General features: G+C 48.5%; 1 protein-coding gene across 8 annotated transcripts in view; it reads left to right on the top strand.

The window, feature by feature from the left end:
- MAST3 (microtubule associated serine/threonine kinase 3) overlaps window positions 1–19,675 on the top strand; it is a 59,363-nt gene extending 39,688 nt beyond the window's left edge. For all 8 annotated transcript variants that reach the window (XM_081895376.1, XM_081895374.1, XM_081895372.1 and 5 more), the window contains 12 exons: window positions 238–403; window positions 4,310–4,411; window positions 5,854–5,976; window positions 6,307–6,416; window positions 7,771–7,913; window positions 9,575–9,822; window positions 11,346–11,546; window positions 13,061–13,287; window positions 14,650–14,772; window positions 15,836–15,972; window positions 17,040–17,221; window positions 18,649–19,675. In XM_081895376.1, coding sequence (XP_081751502.1) covers window positions 238–403; window positions 4,310–4,411; window positions 5,854–5,976; window positions 6,307–6,416; window positions 7,771–7,913; window positions 9,575–9,822; window positions 11,346–11,546; window positions 13,061–13,287; window positions 14,650–14,772; window positions 15,836–15,972; window positions 17,040–17,221; window positions 18,649–19,487 — 2,601 coding nt within the window. In that variant the 3' untranslated portion in view covers window positions 19,488–19,675. The remainder of the gene's footprint in view (window positions 1–237; window positions 404–4,309; window positions 4,412–5,853; window positions 5,977–6,306; window positions 6,417–7,770; window positions 7,914–9,574; window positions 9,823–11,345; window positions 11,547–13,060; window positions 13,288–14,649; window positions 14,773–15,835; window positions 15,973–17,039; window positions 17,222–18,648) is intronic.
- The last annotated feature ends 1,512 nt before the right edge of the window (window positions 19,676–21,187 follow it).

Below are 21,187 nucleotides of genomic sequence, written 5' to 3'. Positions count from 1 at the left end.
GCTTAGGGGGGTGCTGGGACCCACATTTGGGGGGTCGTTTGCCAGGAGGAGTAGGGTCTCCGGGGAGAGCTTGGACGGGGCGCCGGGACGCACATTTGGGGAGCTGGGTCTCTGGGGGGAGACGGAGAGTGGGGTCTGCCCCACGAGGAGAGATACACCCCCTTCAATTGTTGGCAGGATAGGGGTTCCCTCCCCATAGGGGGCACCCTGACCGCCCCCCGAATCTCTCACCTCCAGGTGTGTGGGACCCCCGAGTACATCGCCCCAGAGGTGATCCTGAACCAGGGCTATGGGAAGCCGGTCGATTGGTGGGCCATGGGGATCGTCCTCTACGAGTTCCTGGTGGGCTGCGTCCCCTTTTTCGGAGACACCCCGGAAGAGCTCTTTGGGCAGGTGATCAGCGGTAGGTGCTTCTCCCCCCCCCCCGGGGAATCGGGGAATTCGGGAAGGGGGACCCCAAAGGTCATCCAGCCCACCCTCATCTTTTCGGCCCAAAAGGGGAACTCGAAGCCGCGGCCCCGAGTTCGAGTCTCACGCTCCGCCTTATCAGAAGCTGGGCATATCCTTCTGTTCCTCCGCCAACCCCCAAAAGCCTCTACCAAGTGAGCCGTTTGAAATATCGTTGGGACCCCGAGGGTCATCCAATCCAACCCCCCCTGCCGGACACGGGTCTCGTGTTCGAGTCCTCCTTAAAGGGCATCTCGTTGGCCACTGTGAGAACAGCATAAGTTTTTTTAAAAAAAGATTTTAAATTATCTGTTCCATTTTTATTACAATCACATCATGACAAATATTAAGGAAATGAATTCCCCCCCATTCCGGTGACTTCCTTCAACTTCCCCTTCCGGGGTTTTTTTTACATATAAATGTTCCCTGCTTGTAAAACTACGTTCTTAAATCAAACGTCAAATTCTATTCTTCTCATTTTAACCTCATCTTTATAGCTTCTCTAAGTTAATTTCGTTAATTGCGAGGGCTTACTCCAAACCATTTCTTTTCTTTCTTTCTTTTCATGTTGTTCTTTATCGATTAAAGACGTACATATCTATCATTGCATGCTATCTCTTTACACACGAAGAAAAAGAAAATTACGTAGATAATGCAAAATTTATAAAGGAGCAAAAAAGAGGGAAAAAATAAAGAAATAACAAAGATACGAAGGGAAATAAATCAAAAGAGGAAAAGACAAGACAACATTAATTTCACAATAAAAGTGAAGTCCGTTTCTTTTCATTGGTTCCATAAATGCAACATAAATTCCATTTGAAAATCTCTATTTGTCTCTTAAGCCTTTCAATTAACTTTGCCATTTCGGCATCAGTTTGTGTGAAGTTTTTCTCCTCCAGCGTCAGTGACAGTCTATCTGGTTTCACTTAGCGGTGTATTTTTAATTTTCAGAGGGGTTTTAGGACAGGCTTTTCTGAGCTTTTCTGCATCTGAACGCAGAGCGGAGCCCCCCATCTCTGGTGGAATCGGGGTCAACCGCCGCCGCAGCTGCCGGCCAAAGCGCTGCCTCTTCTGCGCCACGCAAACAAAAGATCCTTTCAGGGCCAGACAAAAGCTCCCCTTCTGACCCACGGCGTGTGACGCCGCCAAGGGGGGAGAAGCTCAATTATGGGGTCTGTTCTCTGCCCCCTTTTTATCGCCCCCCAAGCTTCGGAAAACTGCTGGGAGAGGGAGGAAACTTTGCGCCATCTGAATTTCCGCAGGGTCCTAGAAGGGAGGGACACCCAAAGCTCATCCATCTCTCTCTCTCTTTATATATATATATATATATATATATGGGGTTTTTACATATCATTTCCAACAGTCGTTTAACATCACTTCTTCTCTTATACAATATTTTAGACTTCCGTCAACCACCTCTGATGATTTTCCATTATTCTGCAGTTCTTAATTTCTCTATGACTCTTGTTGTTGTTGAGTCGTTTAGGACCTCCTGTCTTCCACTGCCTCCCGCAGTTTGGTCAAACTCATGCTGGTCTCTTCGAGAACACTGTCCCACCTTCTCGTCCTCCGTCGTCCCCTTCTCCTTGTGCCCTCCATCTTTCCCAGCATCAGGGTCTTTTCCAGGGAGTCTTCTCTTCTCATGGCCAAAGTATTGGAGCCTCAGCTTCAGGATCTGTCCTTCCAGTGAGCCCTCAGGGCTGATTTCCTTCCGAATGGAGAGGTTGGATCTTCTTGCAGTCCATGGGACTCTCAAGAGTCTCCTCCAGCACCAGAATTCAAAAGCATCCATTCTTCGGCCATCAGCCTTCTTGATGGTCCAGCTCTCACTTCCATACATCACTACTGGGAAAACCAGAGCTTGAACTATACGGACCTTTGTTGGCAAGGTGATGTCTCTGCTTTTTAAGATGCTGTCTAGGTTTTGCCATCGCCTTTCACCCAAGAAGCAGGCGTCTCTTAATTTCGTGGCTGCTGTCACCATCTGCAGTGATCATGGAGCCCAAGAAAGTAAAATCTCTCACTGCCTCCATTTCTTCCCCTTCTATTTGCCAGGAGGTGATGGGCCCAGTGGCCATGATCTTCGTTTTTTTGATGTTGAGCTTCAGACCATATTTTGCGCTCTCCTCTTTCACGCTCATTAAAAGGTTCTTTAATTCCTCCTCACTTTCTGCCATCAAGGTTGTGTCATCAGCATATCTGAGGTTGTTGATATTTCTTCCGGCAATCTTAATTCCAGTTTGGGATTCATCCAGCCCAACCTTTCGCATGATGAATTCTGCATATAAGTTAAATAAGCAGGGAGACAAAATACAGCCTTGTCGTACTCCTTTCCCAATTTGAAACCATTTACAATCATTTAACATAACTTCTTATCTTATACAATATTTTTGACTTCCGTCAACCACCTCTGATGATTTTCCGTTCTTTATCTCTTATTCTGCAGTTCTTAATTTCTCTATGACTCTTAATTATCATTAACTAATAATTCTACTCATAGTCTTTCTTGCAATATTTCAAATAGTCCTCCTTACAGAATGTCTTGCAGTCCTACTAGCGTCATCTGTCCGTTACAATTGCTTTTCAAATAGTTCATATATTTACTCCGGTCTTCTAAGAATCTCTGGTCCCGCAGGTTTCAAATCCTTCCTGTTAATTTATCTAATTCTGCGTAGTCCATTAATTTCATCCGCAATTCTTCTTTCGTCGGTAATTCTTCTTGCTTCCATTTTTGTGCCAATAATATTCTTGCAAGCTTCATCCATCTCAACCGCCCGGAATCGCGGCCCGAGAAAATCCCCGGTAAGCAGGGATCTGCCATCGAGGGAAGGAGAGTCCTGGCATATTTTTTTATGAAAAACTAACATTTTACTGATTTCCCAAAAGTAACAACAACAACAACAATACAGAAACAAAACAAAGCAAATGGACTTCCCTCCAAGCCAGGACATGTCCAAAGTCTGTTTCAGGGGCCTAATCTGGCCCGCTGGTCGGCCCCTGTAGCAGTTTATTTTCTGGGGTGAAACCCTAAAAAAAAAAAAAAACCCTGACAACTTCAATCCTGAAAAAGATCAACAACTTCACTTCATTGGATCTGGCCCTCTTTGGAAAAAGTTTGGAAACCAAAGCACTCTAAGCCCTTCCTATCTATCATCTATCTATCTATCTATCTATCTATCTATATCTATCTATCTATCATCTATCTATCTATATCTATCTATCTATCATCTATCTATCTATATCTATCTATCATCTATCTATATCTATCTATCATCTATCTATCTATCTATTTTTATATTTATTAGTTTATTATATTTGTTTGTTTGTTTAATTTCTATACTGCCCTATACCCCGAATGTATCAGGGCGGTTCACATATAAAATATCAAATCCGTAAAAATGAAACAAAACCAAAACCCCAATAAAAATTAAAAACCCCCAAAGAGCCAGAGTTTTTGAAAAGGGTATATAGGATGTAGAGATCAAGTCAGGCAATGGCCTGTCTATTGTTCAGTTTTAACCGCTTTAAATCCCTTTTACCCGTTCACAACAAAATTACAATTAAAACCCTGCTAACGTAATTATCCTGGGCACGTTGCTTCAAATATGCAACAAACATCTTCCATTCTTAGTTTTACTGGGGCAACCCGGTAAAAAAGAATTCGAACCCAGGTCTCGTGCCCCATGGCTTTCCAGAGTGCATGGTTCAGAGGAGAAGAGGGTTTTAGCTGCGATTGGGTTGGGATGAATGACCCCTGGGGGTCCCGACCGACTCGCCGATTCTCTGAGCCCAACCCTGTTTTGTTTTGGGGTGGTGCAATAAATGCTCATACGCAGTTTTTCTTCCGCTTTCTTCCTTCCAGACGAAATTATTTGGCCGGAGGGGGACGAGGCTCTCCCTCCCGACGCCCAGGACCTCATCACCCAGCTCTTGAAGCACTGCCCTCTGGAACGCCTGGGCACAGGTAAAGGATTTTATTTTACTTTTAAAATATAATTTATCGCCTTTTTAAACCCCCCGGGAGCTTGAGGCAGCCTGCAATTCACCCTGACACCAACCCTGCGTGTGGGGATAGAGATTACGGGAGCGCAAGGTCGTCCAGCAAGCTTCCTGCCCCTGAGTGAGGATTGGAACCCGGGTCCTGGGACAGCGCTCTATCCATTAGGCCACGCCGTCTCTCAATAGATGGGGAGAGGGGCGTAAATTTACTTACAGCGCTGGAAGAATGGAGGGGGCGGAGGCTGGGAGATTTGGGGCAGGCGAAAAAAGGCCTCCTCCTTTGATTAGCTCCCGGTTAACCTGTGGAACTGCCTTCCACTGGAGGCAGCAAACGACTCTGAATAATTCCAACTGCTGAGCGTCGCTGCTGTCCTGCTTGTGGGCGCCTGGTTGGGGACCAGAAGGAGAGGAGGCAGGACTAAATTTACCCGATCCAATCACTGCAGGGCTTTCCCGCTTCTCAAAAAGAGAACCTCCATGGCCAGGCACAATCTATCTTAGCCCAGTGGCAGGAAAAGCGCTGGAAGAGAGGGCTTTTAAAATAATTTTTATTGATTTTAACATATAAATTATAAAATGTACCGCACAACTTTATCACTTATACAATCTTTTTGGACTTCCATCAGCACCTCGGATGATCCACCGTTTTAACCACTTCTTATGCATTTCTTAAATTTATATTACTTTTAAATCTCTTAACTAATCCTCCTTCCCTTTATCCGTTTTTGCAATAATTCCAATATTACTCCTCACAAAACTTCTTGCAAACCTACAAACGTCGTCTGATCTTCACAAATACTTTTCAAATAATCCGTAAATTTACTCCAGTCTTCCATGAATTTCTGGTCCCGCCAGTTTCGAATCCTTCCTGTTAGTTTATCCAGTTCTGCAATAGTCCATTAATTTCACCCTCCATTCTGCAATTCTTCTTGCTTCCATTTTTGGGCCAGTAATATTCTTGCTGCCGTTATTGCATATAAAAAGAGCTTACATTCCTTTCTCTTTATATCACTCCCAAGAATGCCCAATAAAAATGCTTCTGCTTTCTTTACAAATGTATATTTCTTTCTTTCTTTTAATAATAGTTTTTATTACGTTTTCCATTTTAACAATCCAATGACATCACATTCATTATTCCAAATTATACCAATACAGATCATAAAGTCCAAATATTTTGCCAAATTATAAATTTTCGGTTGGGGCTTCCCATGCTTCGGGTTCAGTACTGAACTGCAAATGTCTATTTTTTTCATGTACATTTTTTTCATCTCATGATATATCGTCTCCCAGAAGCTTTTCGCCTTTTTACATTGCCACCGCATGTGATCAAAAGTTCCCTCTCTCTCGGGTGCTTCTCATTGGGTCCCCGATCCTGACGCCCCCCTTCTGCCCTGTCCCCCCCACCAGGAGGGGCCCACGAAGTGAAGCAGAACCCCTTTTTCCGCAACCTGGACTGGAACGGGCTCCTGCGTCAGAAGGCCGAGTTCATCCCCCAGTTGGAAGCCGAGGACGACACCAGCTACTTTGACAGTAAGGCCTAGCGGGCGGAGCGGGGCGCCCCCAAGAGGGCAGGGAAGCCAGGCGGCTGCTTAGCTGCGTCGCAACGGGAGCTGCAAACCCGATTTTCAGAAATGGCCTTCAATTTGGAAAATTAATAAAAATTATCGGGGGGGAGAGAGAGAGATTCCGGGTTGGTTTGGATGACCGGCGGGTCCCTTTCCGATCCACAATTTGACGCTTCTCCATATGCCTCTGGCTGGGTGTTGGTTTTGCAGGGTTTTCCCCAGAGGGGGGGACGGGACCCCCGGCCTCTTGTCCTCGCCCCCCCAACCCTGACGTCATTTCCTGCTCCCCCCCCAGCTCGATCGGAGCGCTATCGCCACCTGGGGTCCGAAGACGAGGAGACGAACGACGAGGAGTCGTCCCTGGAGATCCGGCAGTTCTCCTCCTGTTCCCACCGGTTCAGCAAGGTCTGCAAACGGGGAATCCCTGAAATTTCGCCTTGGTTACAGTTTCTTCCCCCCCCCCCCCAAAAAAATATTGATTTTCGCAATATTATAAACAAACACACAAGACAAGCAAACATAGATCATAGCCTTATTGGAAATTAACTTTGTTCAGTGTCTTCCTCGCTTCCCCTCGGTTGAATTTCATTGCATGCCCTTTGAACGGTTCTCCAAATCCCAATTCTTATGAAATTTAACTTCGACATGAACACCCTTAAATCTTCACCTTATGGAATGAAACCTATGAATTCATCACTTAACATCAATAAAATCCTAAGCCCATTAAGTATCTGCAAGCTGTTTTCAGTTAATTTAACTGGACAAATTTAACTAGGTAATCATTAGATTTATTCCACTCTTCCGGATACTCCTCCTCCTTCCGGTTAGGTCAGCTAGCTCCGAAAAATCCATCGTCTTGGTTATGGTTTCTTGGTCGAGCCTCCAGTGGCAGAGCAAGTCTACCGTGGAAGGGGTTGCAAACAAGAATGGGAGGATTTACGTACCCCAAATGCAAATAGGAGCGAAGAATGGCAATTTAACTGGGGAGAATACGTGCAGTTTGCAGACTTAAAATATAGAATATTTAGAGAAAATTGGAATATATTGAATATATGGGAAATAATTGTGTATACTTGAGATTAAGATCAATTCAGCAGTGCAAATGATCTTCGGCAGATGTAGGAAGGGAATAGATTTTGTAAAATACGCAGGGATTTTTGAGCCGCGAAACGAACCACGGAAAGAGGCGAACGGAAGCCCTTGATAGTTTAAGGGGGTTTAAATGCATATTCTAAAATGTAAAGCACAAAATCTAATAAGAAATATAGAAAGGAAAAGCACCGTCTCCTGAAACCGTGCTCGATTCGAACCAGGGTCTCACCAAGACGGCAGGGGTCTCTCTCTTTCTGGCAGCCCTCTGTTTGATAGCTTAAGCAGGGATAAATGAGTAAACAGAAAAATAAAAAGGACAGAAAGGAAAAGCACCGTTTCGTCTCTTGAAACCGTGCGCGATTCGAATCGGGGTCTCGACGAAAAGTCGGGGGTCTCTCTCTCTTTCTGACACTAGCTTAAGTATGGAAAATGTAATAAAATAAATGTAATAAAATAAAATAAAATAAATGTAATAAAAATTATATATATTTTTTAAAAACCCAGAGCAGGAGGAGACTTTGCCTCAGCACCCCAATTGGGGGGCTTCCCTCTCGAGCCCCCATGGACCAAGGCAGTCTGCCTGAGAGCGACCGGAGGGTGCTGGGGGTTTTTTTATTTCCCGGACGGTGCCCATGCAGATGCCCATTTCCCTCCGTGCCCCTCGCAGGTCTACAGCAGCTCCGAACACCTGGCCAACGCCTCTTCCTCCCTGGGTGCCTCGCCGTCTCCGGAGCAAAGCCGCGCCGAGAAGGAGGACCGCGGGGAGCGCTGGGACGAGGAGAAGGGCCGGCTGCCAGGCCCCGAGACCAGGTGGGCACTGGGGGGGCACGGGCGGGCACAGGGCTGGAGGCACCCCGCAGAGAGAGGGCACTTGGGCGCTGCTAAAATCAGGTTGCCATACGTTCCTTAAAAGCAGCTGCAAAACTTCATCAGTATTATTTGCAACTTCCATGCCCAGGTTTTTGTGTCATTTGCAACTTCTGTGCCCGGGTTTTTGTGTCATTTGCAAATTCGGTGCCCCGGTTTTCGAAATATGGGCACCCTACACGGCTAAGGCAGCACCCTTGGGAGAATACAGGTGGTACCTTGATTCTCCAACTTCATCCGTTCCCAAACCAAAGTGTTCCAAAACGAAGGCACTCTTCTTTCCCATAGGAAGTCGTGCAAAAGAGATTAATCTGTTGCAGACTTTTAAAAACAACCCCTAAAACAGCCATTTAACATGAATTTTACTATCCAACGAAGCAATAATCGATGCGCTGTAGTATAAAATAAATTAGACAGCATTGTAGATACTAAAAATGTAAAATTATCTTTTCTTACTGGCACTGATGACGGTCATTGTTTGGATGTGGGGATTTTATCCATGTCCGCAGTCACACAATCAATCAATCAATCAATCAGTAGCTGAACTGGGTTCCACACAGTCACAAAAGCCTCAAAAATGCAAAATACAGTGGCACTTCGGTTTACAACCAAAATCCATTCTGGAGGTCTGGTTGTCAACCAAAACAGGTTGTAAGCCAAGGTGCGCTTTCGCCAGTGGGACACCCCCCCCCCCAAAAATGGGTTGTAATCCCTCAAAATGGATTTTAATCCAAAAAAGGGGACACACTTGATCCGTTCCGGAAGTCCGTTTGATTTCTGAAATGTTCAGAAACCGAGGCACGGCTTCTGATTGGCGCAGGCGCCCTGGAAACAATAGCTGCATCAGATGTTCAGCTTCCGAAAAATGTTCAGAAACCAAAACACTTTTGGGTTTTCAGCGTTTGGGAACCAAGGTCCCAATCTATTTGCAACTTCAGTGCCCGGGTTTTTGTGTTATGTGCAACTTTGGTGCCCGGGTTTTTTGTATTATTTGCAACTTCCGTGCCCGGATTTTCAAAATATGGTCACCCTAAGGCAGCACCCTTGGGAGAATACTCCCTTGTCCCTTGAGACAGACGGGTGCCCAGCTTTTTGTATTATTTGCAACTTTGGTGCCCAGATTTTTGTATTATTTGCAACTTTGGTGCCCAGATTTTTGTATTATTTGCAACTTCGGTGCCCAGATTTTTGTATTATTTGCAACTTTGGTGCCCAGGTTTTCGTGTTATTTGCAACTTCTGTGCCCGGGTTTTTGTATTATTTGCAACTTTAGTGCCCGTGTTTTCGTATTATTTGCAACTTCCGTGCCCAGGTTTTCGTATTATTTGCAACTTCCGTGCCCAGGTTTTTGTATAATTTGCAACTTTGGTGCCCGAGTGTTTGCATTATTTGAAACTTCTGTGCCCGGATTTTCAAAATATGGTCACCCCAAGGCGCCACCCTTGGGAGAATACTCTATTGCCCCTCGAGACAGACGGGTGCCACCTATAAGCAACGCCCAGGGCTCCGCGGTTGGCATCCTGGGAGGGGCCCATCTCCGTCCCCTGCAGGGTTGGCGTGTCACCCACCCGGAATTGACCCCCTTCTCCCTCCTCTCCCCCCAGACTCCGCGCCTGGACCTCCTGCGGCTCGACGGCCCTCTCCTTCCGCCAGGAGTGCGGTGCCCGCGGGGCGCCCCCCGCCCTGAGCGCCACCTGCAGCCTGGAGGCCATGCCCAGGTTCGCCTTCTCCTCCGAGGACGAGAGCCCCTGCCGGGCGCCCCCCAAGAGGGAGCGCCCCGTCTTCGTGGTGGGGGGCGACCCCGAGGGGCCGGCCAGCGCCAAGACCCCCGCGAAAGCCTCTGGGCTGGCAGGTAGGTGGGGTCAAACGACCTGGCGCTGGGCTGGGTAAAAAGCAGCCAAGGTTGTAGTCCTCATGGCTTGGAAATAAAATAAAAGGGGGGGCTGAATTAAACAGGGAAGCTTGTTTCCTTGATCGGTCATGCTGCCAACACGGACCGGCAGCTGCGGCTCTCCAGGCACATTTAATTTAATTTAATTTTACATTGAATTTAATTTTACTTTGAATTTAAATTTCATTTTACATTGAATTTAATTTTACATTGAATTTAAATTTCATTTTACAATGAATTTAATTTTACATTGAATTTAAATTTAATTTTACATTGAATTTAATTTTACATTGAATTTAAATTTTATTTTACATTGAATTTAATTTTACATTGAATTTAAATTTAATTTTACATTGAATTTAATTTTACATTGAATTTAATTTCACATTGATTTTACATTTAATTTAATTTAATTTTACATTGAATTTTAATTTAATTTAATTTAATTTTACATTGAATTTAATTTAATTTAATTTAATTTTACATTGAATTTAAATTTAATTTAATTTAATTTTACATTGAATTTAAATTTAATTTAATATAATTTTTAATTTGCATCCTGCCTTTTCCATATTGCCGTTTGCCATGCAGTTGGCGGAATATGCACCAAAAGGACACGGGTCTTTTAATAACAGCTCTGGCGCTGGGCTGTTAAAAAGCAGCTAAGGTTGTAGTCCTCGTGGTTTTTGAAAAATTAAAAGCTAAATTCAACAGGGACACAGGGAAGCGACTTGTTTCCTTGACCAGTCGAGCTCCTTGCTGCCAACACGGACCGGCAGCAGCCGGTCTCCAGGCACCATTCATTTAATTTCATTTTTAATTTGTATTCCGCTTTTCTATATTAATACACGCAAGGTGGTTTGCAAAACGTAACCTGGGGCGTTCTGCAGTCATTGCCAAATTGCTAGCAAAGCAATTGCAGCCTATAAAATGTGATTAATTGTTAATTAATTGTTAATTGTTAATTAATTGTTAATTATTACTTCGTCCATCTGGCTTTGGGGACACAGCCACTTTGCGGAAGCCAAACCAAATCGCTGAAAAACAATTCAGCTTGGAAACGCGTTTGCCACCAATGTCATATTATGGGTTGCGCAAAATGATTACGGTCTCCGTAATTGATGATAATAATAATAATAATAATAATAATAATAATAATAATAATAATTTATTATTTATCGATCAGGCGATATTATCAATATTCAGGAAACAGCAACCCCAAAAATCACACAGTTCCTTAAAAGACGCGTTTCTCTGTTGTACGGAAAATACGTTCCATATTTTCAGAAAATAGGATTTTAAAAAAGGGTCTCTGCCCCAAGGAGCTTCCAGTCCCGCCGTCGCCACAGCAGAGGAAAGCTTGGTGGGAGGGCAGAGGAAAAAGGCGGCCGCCGTGGGTTTCTGCAATGGGGTGGGCTTTTTTTCTTGGGGGGTCAGAATGAATTCCTTTCATCACCCCCCCAAAATAAATTCTCTCCTTGCAGCTGACCTGTCCAGCCTGAGCCGGATCCGTCTGCGGAGCAACAGCACGGGCACCAAGAACTCCCTGCCACTGGATGGCGAGGCCGGGGGGCGCCGGGGGGGCAGCCACAAGGAAACGCCTGGGAAGCAGAGGACCCCCTCGGGGGGCAGCAGGGTGCCCAAGTCGGCCTCCGTCTCCGCCCTCTCGCTCATCATCGGGGCAGGTCGGTGGGGGGCCGGACCCTGACCCCTTTATTATTATTATTGTTGTTGTTGTTATTATTATTATTATTATTATTATTATTATTATTATTATTATTGTTATTATTAATTTTGCAATGGTCAGGCAGAGCCTCCCTCCACAGAGCCAGTCTATCTGAGAGCTGGGTTTTGCATGGGGGGCTTCTGGCCTATGGGGCAGACGGGGAGGAAGATAGTTGGGGGCCCCTCTTTGGCCCTCCTTCGTTTCTTAGGTCTCCTCGGTGGAGCCTCCATGGACAGGCCCAGTCTACCTGGGATTGAGTTCGAGCGACGGCTGCTGCTCTCGGGTCCTGCTTGGGGGGTTTTTCTTGCCTATAGGGCACCCCATAGCCCGCTTTGGGGACCTTGATGGACCCCAATAATCAGGCCCTTCTTAGCCTCTTAGGGGGCCTAGACTGAACCTCCACAGACAAGCCCAGTCTACCTGGGAGCGAGATCAGGCAATGGCTGCTGGTCTCAGGCCCCACTTGGGGTTTTCCCTTGCCTATGGGGCACCCTATAGCCTGCTTTGGGGCCAGGCCCTTCTTAGAAGTCCTAGATTGAGCCTCCACAGACAGGCCCAGTCTACTGGGAGCGAGTTCGAGCAATGGCCATTTATTATTATGATTATTTCCTGGATTTCTATACTGCTCTCGGGTCCTGCTTGGGGTTTTCCTTGCCTATGGGGCACCCCATAGCTTGCTTTGGGGCCAGGCGCTTCTTAGCTTCTTAGGACTCCTAGGTGGAGCCTCCATGGACAGACCAAGTCTACCTTGGAAGGATTTCAGGTCACGGCTGCTGCTCTCGGGTCCTGCTTGGGGTTTTTTTCTTGCCTATGGGGCACCCCATAGCTCGCTTTGGGGACCTAGATGGACCCCAATAATCAGGCCCTTCTCAGCTTCTTAGGGGTCCTAGACTGAGCCTCCACAGACAGGCCCAGTCTACCTGGGAGCGAGATCAGGTGACGGCTATTCATTATTACAATTATTTCCTGGATTTCTATACTGTTCTCGGGTCCTGCTTGGGGTTTTTTCTTGCCTATGGGGCACCCTATAGCCTGCTATGGGGCCAGGCCCTTCTTAGCTTCTTCGGGATCCTAGACTGAGCCTCCACAGACAGGCCCAGTCTACCTGGGAGCGAGTTTGAGTGACGGCTATTTATTATTACGATTATTTCCTGAATTCCTATACTGCTCTCGGGTCCTGCTTGGGGTTTTTTCTTGCCTATGGGGCACCCCATAGCCTGCTTTGGGGCTAGTCCCTCCTTAGGACTCCTAGGTGGAGCCTCCACAGACAGGCGCAGTCTACCTGGGAGCGAGTTCGAGCGACGGCTATATATTATTATGATTATTTCCTGGATTTCTATACTGCTCTCGGGTCCTGCTTATGGGGCTCCTTACTTATGGGGCTCCTTAATTCCCCCAAACCATTTCCCAGCCCTTAACCCCCCCCAAAAAAAGTGGGGCGCCCCCTAAGTGACTCTCCTCTTTTCCTTCCAGATGACTTTGGGGGCGCCGCCCTGGTGAGCCCCATCTCTCCCCGCTCCCTCTCCTCCAACCCCTCCTCCCGGGACTCGTCCCCCAGCCGCGACCCACTGCTGGGGGGCTCGGGCCTGCGCCCCCCCATCGTCATCCACAGCTCGGGCAAGAAGTATGGCTTCACCCTGCGCGCCATCCGGGTCTACATGGGCGACAGCGACGTCTACGCCGTGCATCACATGGTCTGGGTGAGGAAAAAAGGGGTTTGAAATCAATTCAAGGCGCTAGTCCTCAAGATGCTGAGTTCATAGGCTTTCCATTCAAGATAAAGGCATCCAGATTTAGGATTCTTTTAAGGCTTGTTTTAAATAGGAACCTGTTTCCTACAGAGTCAGGCCAGTGGCCCAACTGGTTATGCCTGCACTGGCTGGCAGCATCCATGCAAGAACCTCTGCTTCCTCCACCAGCCCCAGAGTTTTGGTCCTCCTCCCTCCAAGCGGATTGAATCCGGGTGCAAAGCAACACAAGTTGCCAGGCTGGTCTGTTTGGCCCCATACTGCCTACACGGGCCGGCAGCAGCAACTCTCCAAGATTTCAGCCTTTGGGTCTTTCTTTCCAATCCCCATCTGGGGGGATGATGGAGGGGGGAGAGAATCCTTTAATTGCCTTTAAAACAAACCAAGCTCCCAGTCCTCAAGGTTTGCCTGTGATTCGCTCCATCTGACCCAATACTGCCGACACTGGCTGGCAGCATTGGCTCCCCGAGATTCAGAAAAATCAGGAGATGCAGGCTCCTTTTCCCAGGAGGAAAATGTGGTTTTATTCCCATCTTTCCAACGCCCAAAAAGAATTTAAGAAATGAGATTTCAAAGAAACAGAGGTTTGGGAGCTTAGGACATGGAAGCGGGTTTCGGACGAAGGAAGCGAGAGTGGGGCTGGGATGGATGACCATTGGGGGTCCCACCGGGTTCTAAACATTGCCTGCTTTGGGTTGCAGAGCGTTGAGGACAGCAGCCCCGCTCAGGAGGCCTTTATTCGCTCCATCTGACCCAATACTGCCGACACTGGCTGGCAGCATTGGCTCCCCGAGATTCAGAAAAAGGAATCCGGAGATGCAGGCTCCTTTCCCAGGAGGAAAATGTGGTTTTATTCCATCTTTCCAACACCCAAAAAGAATTTAAGAAATGAGATTTCAAAGAAACAGAGGTTTGGGAGCTTAGGACACGGATGCGGGTTCCGGACGAAGGAAGCGAGAGCGGGGCTGGGATGGATGACCACTGGGGGTCCCACCGGGTTCTAAACATTGCCTGCTTTGGGTTGCAGAGCGTTGAGGACAACAGCCCCGCTCAGGAGGCCTTTATTCGCTCCATCTGACCCAATACTGCCGACACTGGCTGGCAGCATTGGCTTCCCGAAATTCAGAAAAAGGAATCAGGAGATGGAGGCTCCTTTCCCAGGAGGAAAATGTGGTTTTATCCCATCTTTCCAACGCCCAAATACAACTTTAAGAAATGAGATTTCAAAGAAGGAAGCGAGAAGGAGAGCGGGGTGGGATGGATGACCACTGGGGGTCCCACCGGGTTCTAAACATTGCCTGCTTTGGGTTGCAGAGCGTTGAGGACAACAGCCCTGCTCAGGAGGCGGGTTTACGGGCCGGAGACCTCATCACACACGTCAATGGAGAGTCGGTCCTGGGTCTGGTCCACATGGACGTGGTCGAGCTTCTGCTGAAGGTAGGTGGGCTGCATACTGCCTACACGGGCCGGCAGCAGCTCTCCGGCGGGTCGCGAGGAAGGCGGGTCCCAGGGGGGAAACAGCGCAGGCGGAGCCCCGAGGGCGTCGGAAGAGTCGGAGACAGAGAAAGGAGACGGAGGAAGGAGGATCGGCAGAATCTTACGAATCGGGTGGGACCCCCAAAGGTCATCCAGCTCAACCCGCTGCAGTGCAGGAATTTCGGATTAAGCGTCCCAAAGATCCTGCATCTGGAGGTGGGACTCGGCGGTCCTGATCCGGGTGCTGCAGCGGGACTCATCTCTTTTTTAATATTTTTACAGTACCGAATTGAAAATTTTGAATAAAAAAATCAAAATAAATTCACATTTTAAAAATGTAATTTAAAAAAAAATTAAACAGTTTTTTTTAAAAAATAAATAAATTGAAATTAAAATTAAAATTTAAAATGTAATTTTAAAAAAATTTAAAAGTTTTTTTAAAAAATTTAAAATTGAAATTAAAATTTTAATTTAAAATGTAAAAAAAAACGAATAGACCAAAATTCACCCGAATCTCTGGACATCCTTTCACTCCCTAGGCCTTTTCCGCCGCATATTTTAAGTCGCCACAATTTTTTAATATCTCCCTAGTTCTTATTATTCAGATCCTGCTAAATTTTAAGTCCCCCCCCGTTCTTTATTTGAAAATTCTGGTTTTCCCCGTCAATTTCGCTATCGGTTCCTCTCTGGGCTCACGGGAATCGTACTTACGGCTCCTTAGCGGAGCCTCCATGGACAGGCGCAGTCTACCTGGGAGCGAGTTTGGGTGACAGGACAGCTACTGCTCTTGGGTCCTGCTTGGGGGGGTTTCTTGCCTATGGGGCACCCCATAGATTGCTTTGGGGCCAGGCCCTTCTTAGCTTCTTAGGAGTCCTAGATTGAGCCTCCATGGACAGGTGCAGTCTACCTCCGAACGCGGCTGGAAAGGCTGCGGAATTGGGGGAAAGGATCCTGGCAGAGGGTCGCCTTGGCACCCCTTGGCACCCGCCGGCACCCACCCCTCTCTCTCCCTCCATCCCTGCAGAGCGGGAACAAGGTGGCGCTGCGCACCACGGCCCTGGAAAACACCAGCATCAAGGTGGGCCCCGCGCGGAAAAACAGCTCCAGGACCCGGATGGCCAGGAGGAGCAAGAAGAGCCGCCGGAGGGAGAGTCAGGACAGGTGGGCGAGACTCGAACCCGGCTCCCGCGCTTGCCTGTGGGGCACCCCATAGCCTGCTTTGGGGCCAGGCCCTTCTTAGCGTCTTAGGAGTCCTAGACTGAGCCTCCACAGACAGACCAAGACTACCTGGGAGCGAGTTCGAGCGACGGCTATTTATTATTACAATTATTTCCTGAATCTCTATGCTGCTCTTGGGTCCTGCTTGGGGTTTTTCCTTGCCTATGGGGCACCCCATAGCCTGCTTTGGGGCCAGGCCCTTCTTAGCTTCTTCGGAATCCTAAACTGAGCCTCCACAAACAGGCCCAGTCTACCTGGGAGCGAGTTTGAGTGACGGCTATTTCTTATTACAATTATTTCCTGGATTTCTATACTGCTCTCGGGTCCTGCTTGGGGGTTTTTCTTGCCTATGGGGCACCCCATAGCCTGCTTTGGGGCTAGTCCCTCCTTAGGACTCCTAGGTGGAGCCTCCACAGACAGGCCCAGTCTACCTGGGAGCGAGTTCGAGCGACGGCTATTTATTATTATGATTATTTCCTGGATTTCTATACTGCTCTCGGGTCCTGCTTGGGGTTTTTCTTCCCTATGGGGCACCCCATAGCTTGCTTTGGGGTCAGGTGCTTCTTAGCTTCTTAGTCCTAGACTGAGCCTCCACAGACAGGCCCAGTCTACCTGGGAGCGAGTTCGGGTGACAGCTACTGCTCTTGGGTCCTGCTTGGGGGGTTTCTTGCCTGTGGGGCACCCTATAACCTGCTTTAGAGACAGGCCCTTATTAGCTTCTTAGGGGTCCTAGATTGAGCCTCCATGGACATGCCCAGTCTAACTGGGAGTGAGTTCGAGCGACGGCTATTTATTATTACAATTATACTGCTCTCGGGTCCTGCTTGGGGGTTTTTTCTTGCCTCTGGGGCACCCCATAGCTTGCTTTGGATCCAGGCCCTTCTTAGCTTCTTAGGAGTCTTACATTGAGCCTCCACAGACAGGCGCAGTCTACCTGGGAGCGGGTTCGAGCGACGGCTATTGATTATTCCGATTATTTCCTGCATCATTTCCTGCCTCTTTCCCCGCAGGCGGAAATCGCTCTTCAAGAAGATCTCCAAGCAGACCTCCGCCCTGCACACCAGCCGCAGCTTCTCCTCCGGCCTCCACCACTCCCTCTCGTCCGGAGACAGCCTGCCCGGCTCGCCCACCCACAGCCTCTCCCCGGGACCCCCCACCCCCTGCCGCAGCCCCGCCCCGGACGCCCCAACAGGTGAGGGGTCCCTCTTGACAGCTGCGCTCTCTATCCCGGCTGGGAGGTTCGGGGCAGACTGAGGAGGGAATCTGGCAGCTTGTTAGCCGGTGGAACTCACCGCCACAGGGGAGCTGCAACAAGGGGAGGATTCCCGAAAGCTGTCGGGGGCCACAATGGCTCTGTTCTGTTTCCCCAGTCGGAAGCAGTAAATTTGAGCTCTTTTCCTATTTTACGGGCTCATACCATTGATACCATTTCATATGTGATTTTTATTTTGATTTTATATATATGTATATATATATGTATGTGTGTGTGTGTGTGTGTGTGTGTGTGTATATATATATATATATATATAGTGGTTTTGAACAGTGTATAAATTCACTTAACAATAATTATAATAATGGACCCTCCAGTGGTTTTTATTTTGATTAGATAGACAGACAGACAGACAAATGTGTGGATAGATAGATAGATAGATAGATAGATAGATATAGTGGTTTTGAATATTGCACAAATTCTAATAATAATAATAATAATAATAATAATAATAATAATAATAATAATGGAGCCTCCAGCTGCACAGGCAGTCTACCTGGGTTCCTAGCTTTTGGCCGGAATTTTCTCCTATGCTTCCGTGTCTATATTATGACCCATATCGATGGTCCAACGTATGAGGGATTATATCATTCATATATCATTTTCATATGTAGTTTTTATTTTGATTTTATATATATATATTGTGGTTTGGAGCAGTGTATAAATTCACTTAATAATAATAATAATAATGGAACCTCCAGGGGTTTTTATTTTGATTAGATAGATAGATAGATAGACAGAAAGAAAGACAGACAGGTGGATAGATAGATGATAGATAGATAGATGATAGATAGATAGATAGATAGATAGATATAGATAGATAGAGTGGTTTTGAATATTGCACAAATTATAATAATAATAAATAATAATAATAATAATAATAATAATAGAACCTCCAATGGTTTTTATTTTGATTAGATAGATAGATAGATAGATAGATAGATAGATAGATAGATAGAGATAGATAGATAGATGATAGATAGATGATGATGATGATGATAGATAGATAGATAGATAGATAGATAGATAGATAGATAGATAGATAGTTTTGAACATTGCACAAATAATAATAATAATAATAATAATAATAATAATAATAATAATAATAATAATGGAACCTCCAGTTGCACAGACAGTCTACCCTCGTTCCTAGCTTGAGGCCAGAATTTCCTCTGTAAATTTCATATCCCTATTCCTATCTATATTATGACCCATATATTATATTATATTATATTATATTATATTATATTATATTATATTATATTATATTATATTATATTATAAATGGCCCCATGGATTAAATCCTGCTCACCCTTTTTCTCTCTCTCTCTCTCTCTCTCCCTCGCCAGATCCCGCCTCCCCGCAGACCACCCCCCCCTCGCCCAGCACGCCCCCCTCCCCGGCCGGCCACATCCGCCCCAGCTCTCTCCACGGCCTGGCGCCCAAACTGGGCACCGCCGGGCGCTACAAAGTCGGGCGCCGCAAGTCGACCAGCAGCATCCCCCCCTCGCCCTTGGCCTGCGCCGCCCCGCCCTCCCCGCAGAGGTCCCCCTCGCCCCTGCCACCCTCCAAGGCGGGCAAGGCCCTCTCGCCGCCCGCTGGCAGCCGTGCCCACGACGGCGCCCGCTCGCCCCTGCTCCAGAGGGTCCAGTCGGCCGAGAAAATCCCCGAGAAGAAGCCGGCGGGCAGGCAGAAGGCAGCGGCGACGGCGGGCGAGGCGGGCGCTGGAGATCCCGGTGCCCGGCGCTCCCTTGCCCGCCCTGGCACCGACTCCGAAGTGGTGGTGATGCGCCACCTGAACCTCTCAGAGCGCCGGGACTCGTTTAAGAAGCAGGAGGCGGTGCAGGAGGTCAGCTTTGACGAGCCCGACGCAGAGGGTGCCCCCTGGCGCCCGCCGGTGCCCCACATCGCGGTGCAGGGGGACCCCGAGTGGGAGTGCCAGGGGTCGTACCCGGCCCGGCTGGAAGCCCGTGTCTACATCGAGCAGGAAGACGGCACCACGGCGGTGGAGTTCGCCAGCGTCTCACCCCCCGGGCGCAGGACAAGCGGCGCGGCGCCCAGCCCCCCAAGGAGGCGCTTGTGGGGGGCGCTGGGCACCCCCGAGAGGCCCACTGGAGCCTGGCTGCCCGCCGTGGACCAGGAAGAGGACTCAGCGCCCGGGCAGAGGGGCGTCGCGGAAGACCAGTGAACTTCCGGGGGGCAGGGAAGGAGGTGCCCCTTTCACTGCCCCAAAGGGTGCCCGCTGCTTGCTCCACAGGAGGGCACCCAGGAATCCTGCTTGGGGGGGTCTTTCGGGGGTCCCTCAAACCAGACTGCGGCGAAGGGGGGCTCCTCAAACTCTGGAATCTCCGCCGGGGTGTTTTGGGGGGCAGTTGGGCACGGGGGCAGCGGCGAGCCAGTTGTGGTGGGCATCTGGGTAACAGGGCATGACTATTTTAACGGGGGTTTGGGGGCGATATTTTGGGGGGGGATAATTCTCTTGGGGAATGGGGAAACACCTCTTGCTAGAGGGTAGGCCCAATATCTGGGGCCAGAGGGAGGGGTTGGCACCCGAAACATCTGGGGGCACCGCCCCGAATGAAGAAAGGGCACAAAAAATGGGCACATTCCTCTATTTTAAAAGAGGCTTTTTCTCCCCAGAGTAGGGGAATATGTGGGGCTCTCCAGATCTCCTTGAGATTGCCAGCCCTTCAGTTACAGAATCCCAGCTTTGGGACACCGAGGGGTCATCCAGCCCACCCCGCGCCAAGGCAGGAGTCGGGTCCCCAAGACACCCGCGTCCCCCTGCGCCGCCACCTCCGGTCCGGACCCCGGACCCCGCCCCAATGCCAGGGGACCCCCGCCCTCGTGGCGTGGCCCCTGGCGCCAGAACGCTGCTGCGATTCTTCCATTGTGACCCTGGGGGTCCCGTCGGGGTCTAGGATTCGCACCCGGTCCCCACACCTAGAGCGAGGTTTTCAGCCCCGCCGGGCATGGGAGCGGGTGGCAGACTTGGGGGGAGAAAGGGGGGAGTCCACAAGGAACCCCCCGAATCGGGTCGGGAGCCTATGGGGAGGAGATCTGTGGGTCAGTTCCCAGCCCTGGGGGTTCAGTCCCCAAGGAAGAGGGGGTCCGCTATGCCCATTGCGAGAAAAAAGGGGTAATTTCCTGATGTTGGACCCATTTTCCTGATTGTTAAGCCATGCTGGCATTACCCTAATATTCCCAACCCTGACTGGCGGCAGCTGTGCAGGATTCGCTCAGCCAATCTCCCAGCTGGAGATGCCAGTGGTAAGAATTGAACCCAGGACATTTTGCAGGAAGAACTGATATTCCCCCCCCTGCGCCGCAGCCCCTCTGTTACTAATAAAGTCTCTAGACCTCATGGAGGAGAGGGAACCCATTGAGTTCTACCCTGGCAGGCAGGCAGGGGTCTTTTGGGGGACCTTCTCTGCCACGTTTAATCCCAAAATGCCAAGTTTCTAGTCCTTGTCGGCCATATTTGCTTCCTGCGAAAAAGCCATTTAATTTGGGGCCTGAAAGCAAGAAAACCCTGGATCTTGCACGGATTCACACATGCAGGGAGATTTCTGGAAGCAAGGCCAATTCCGGAGAGAGCCTCATTAATACATGCCGCTTGGCTCGCTTTCCCGATCTGGGGCAACGCTGCGTTTGAGGGGTGCTGCCCCCTTTTCCGCTGAGCGGGGACCCCAGACTCCTTCCCCACAAGCCCCCACAAGGTATAGATATATATCCGGTTCCCCAAACTGATTCCCCATTAAACTTTGCCCTGATTACTTATGGTGTCCTCAACTTTCCCATCTGCGAAATGGGCTCCCCTGAATTTAACCCTTGAGGAACTTAGCAAAAAAATTTATGGTGGCAGCAGAAAGTTTGGGGGCTGCTCAG

This window comes from Podarcis melisellensis (assembly GCF_964234715.1).
Source record: "Podarcis melisellensis genome assembly, chromosome: 18".
Classification (NCBI taxonomy): Eukaryota; Metazoa; Chordata; class Lepidosauria; order Squamata; family Lacertidae; genus Podarcis; species Podarcis melisellensis.
This window is presented reverse-complemented; position numbering and strand designations above follow the sequence as displayed.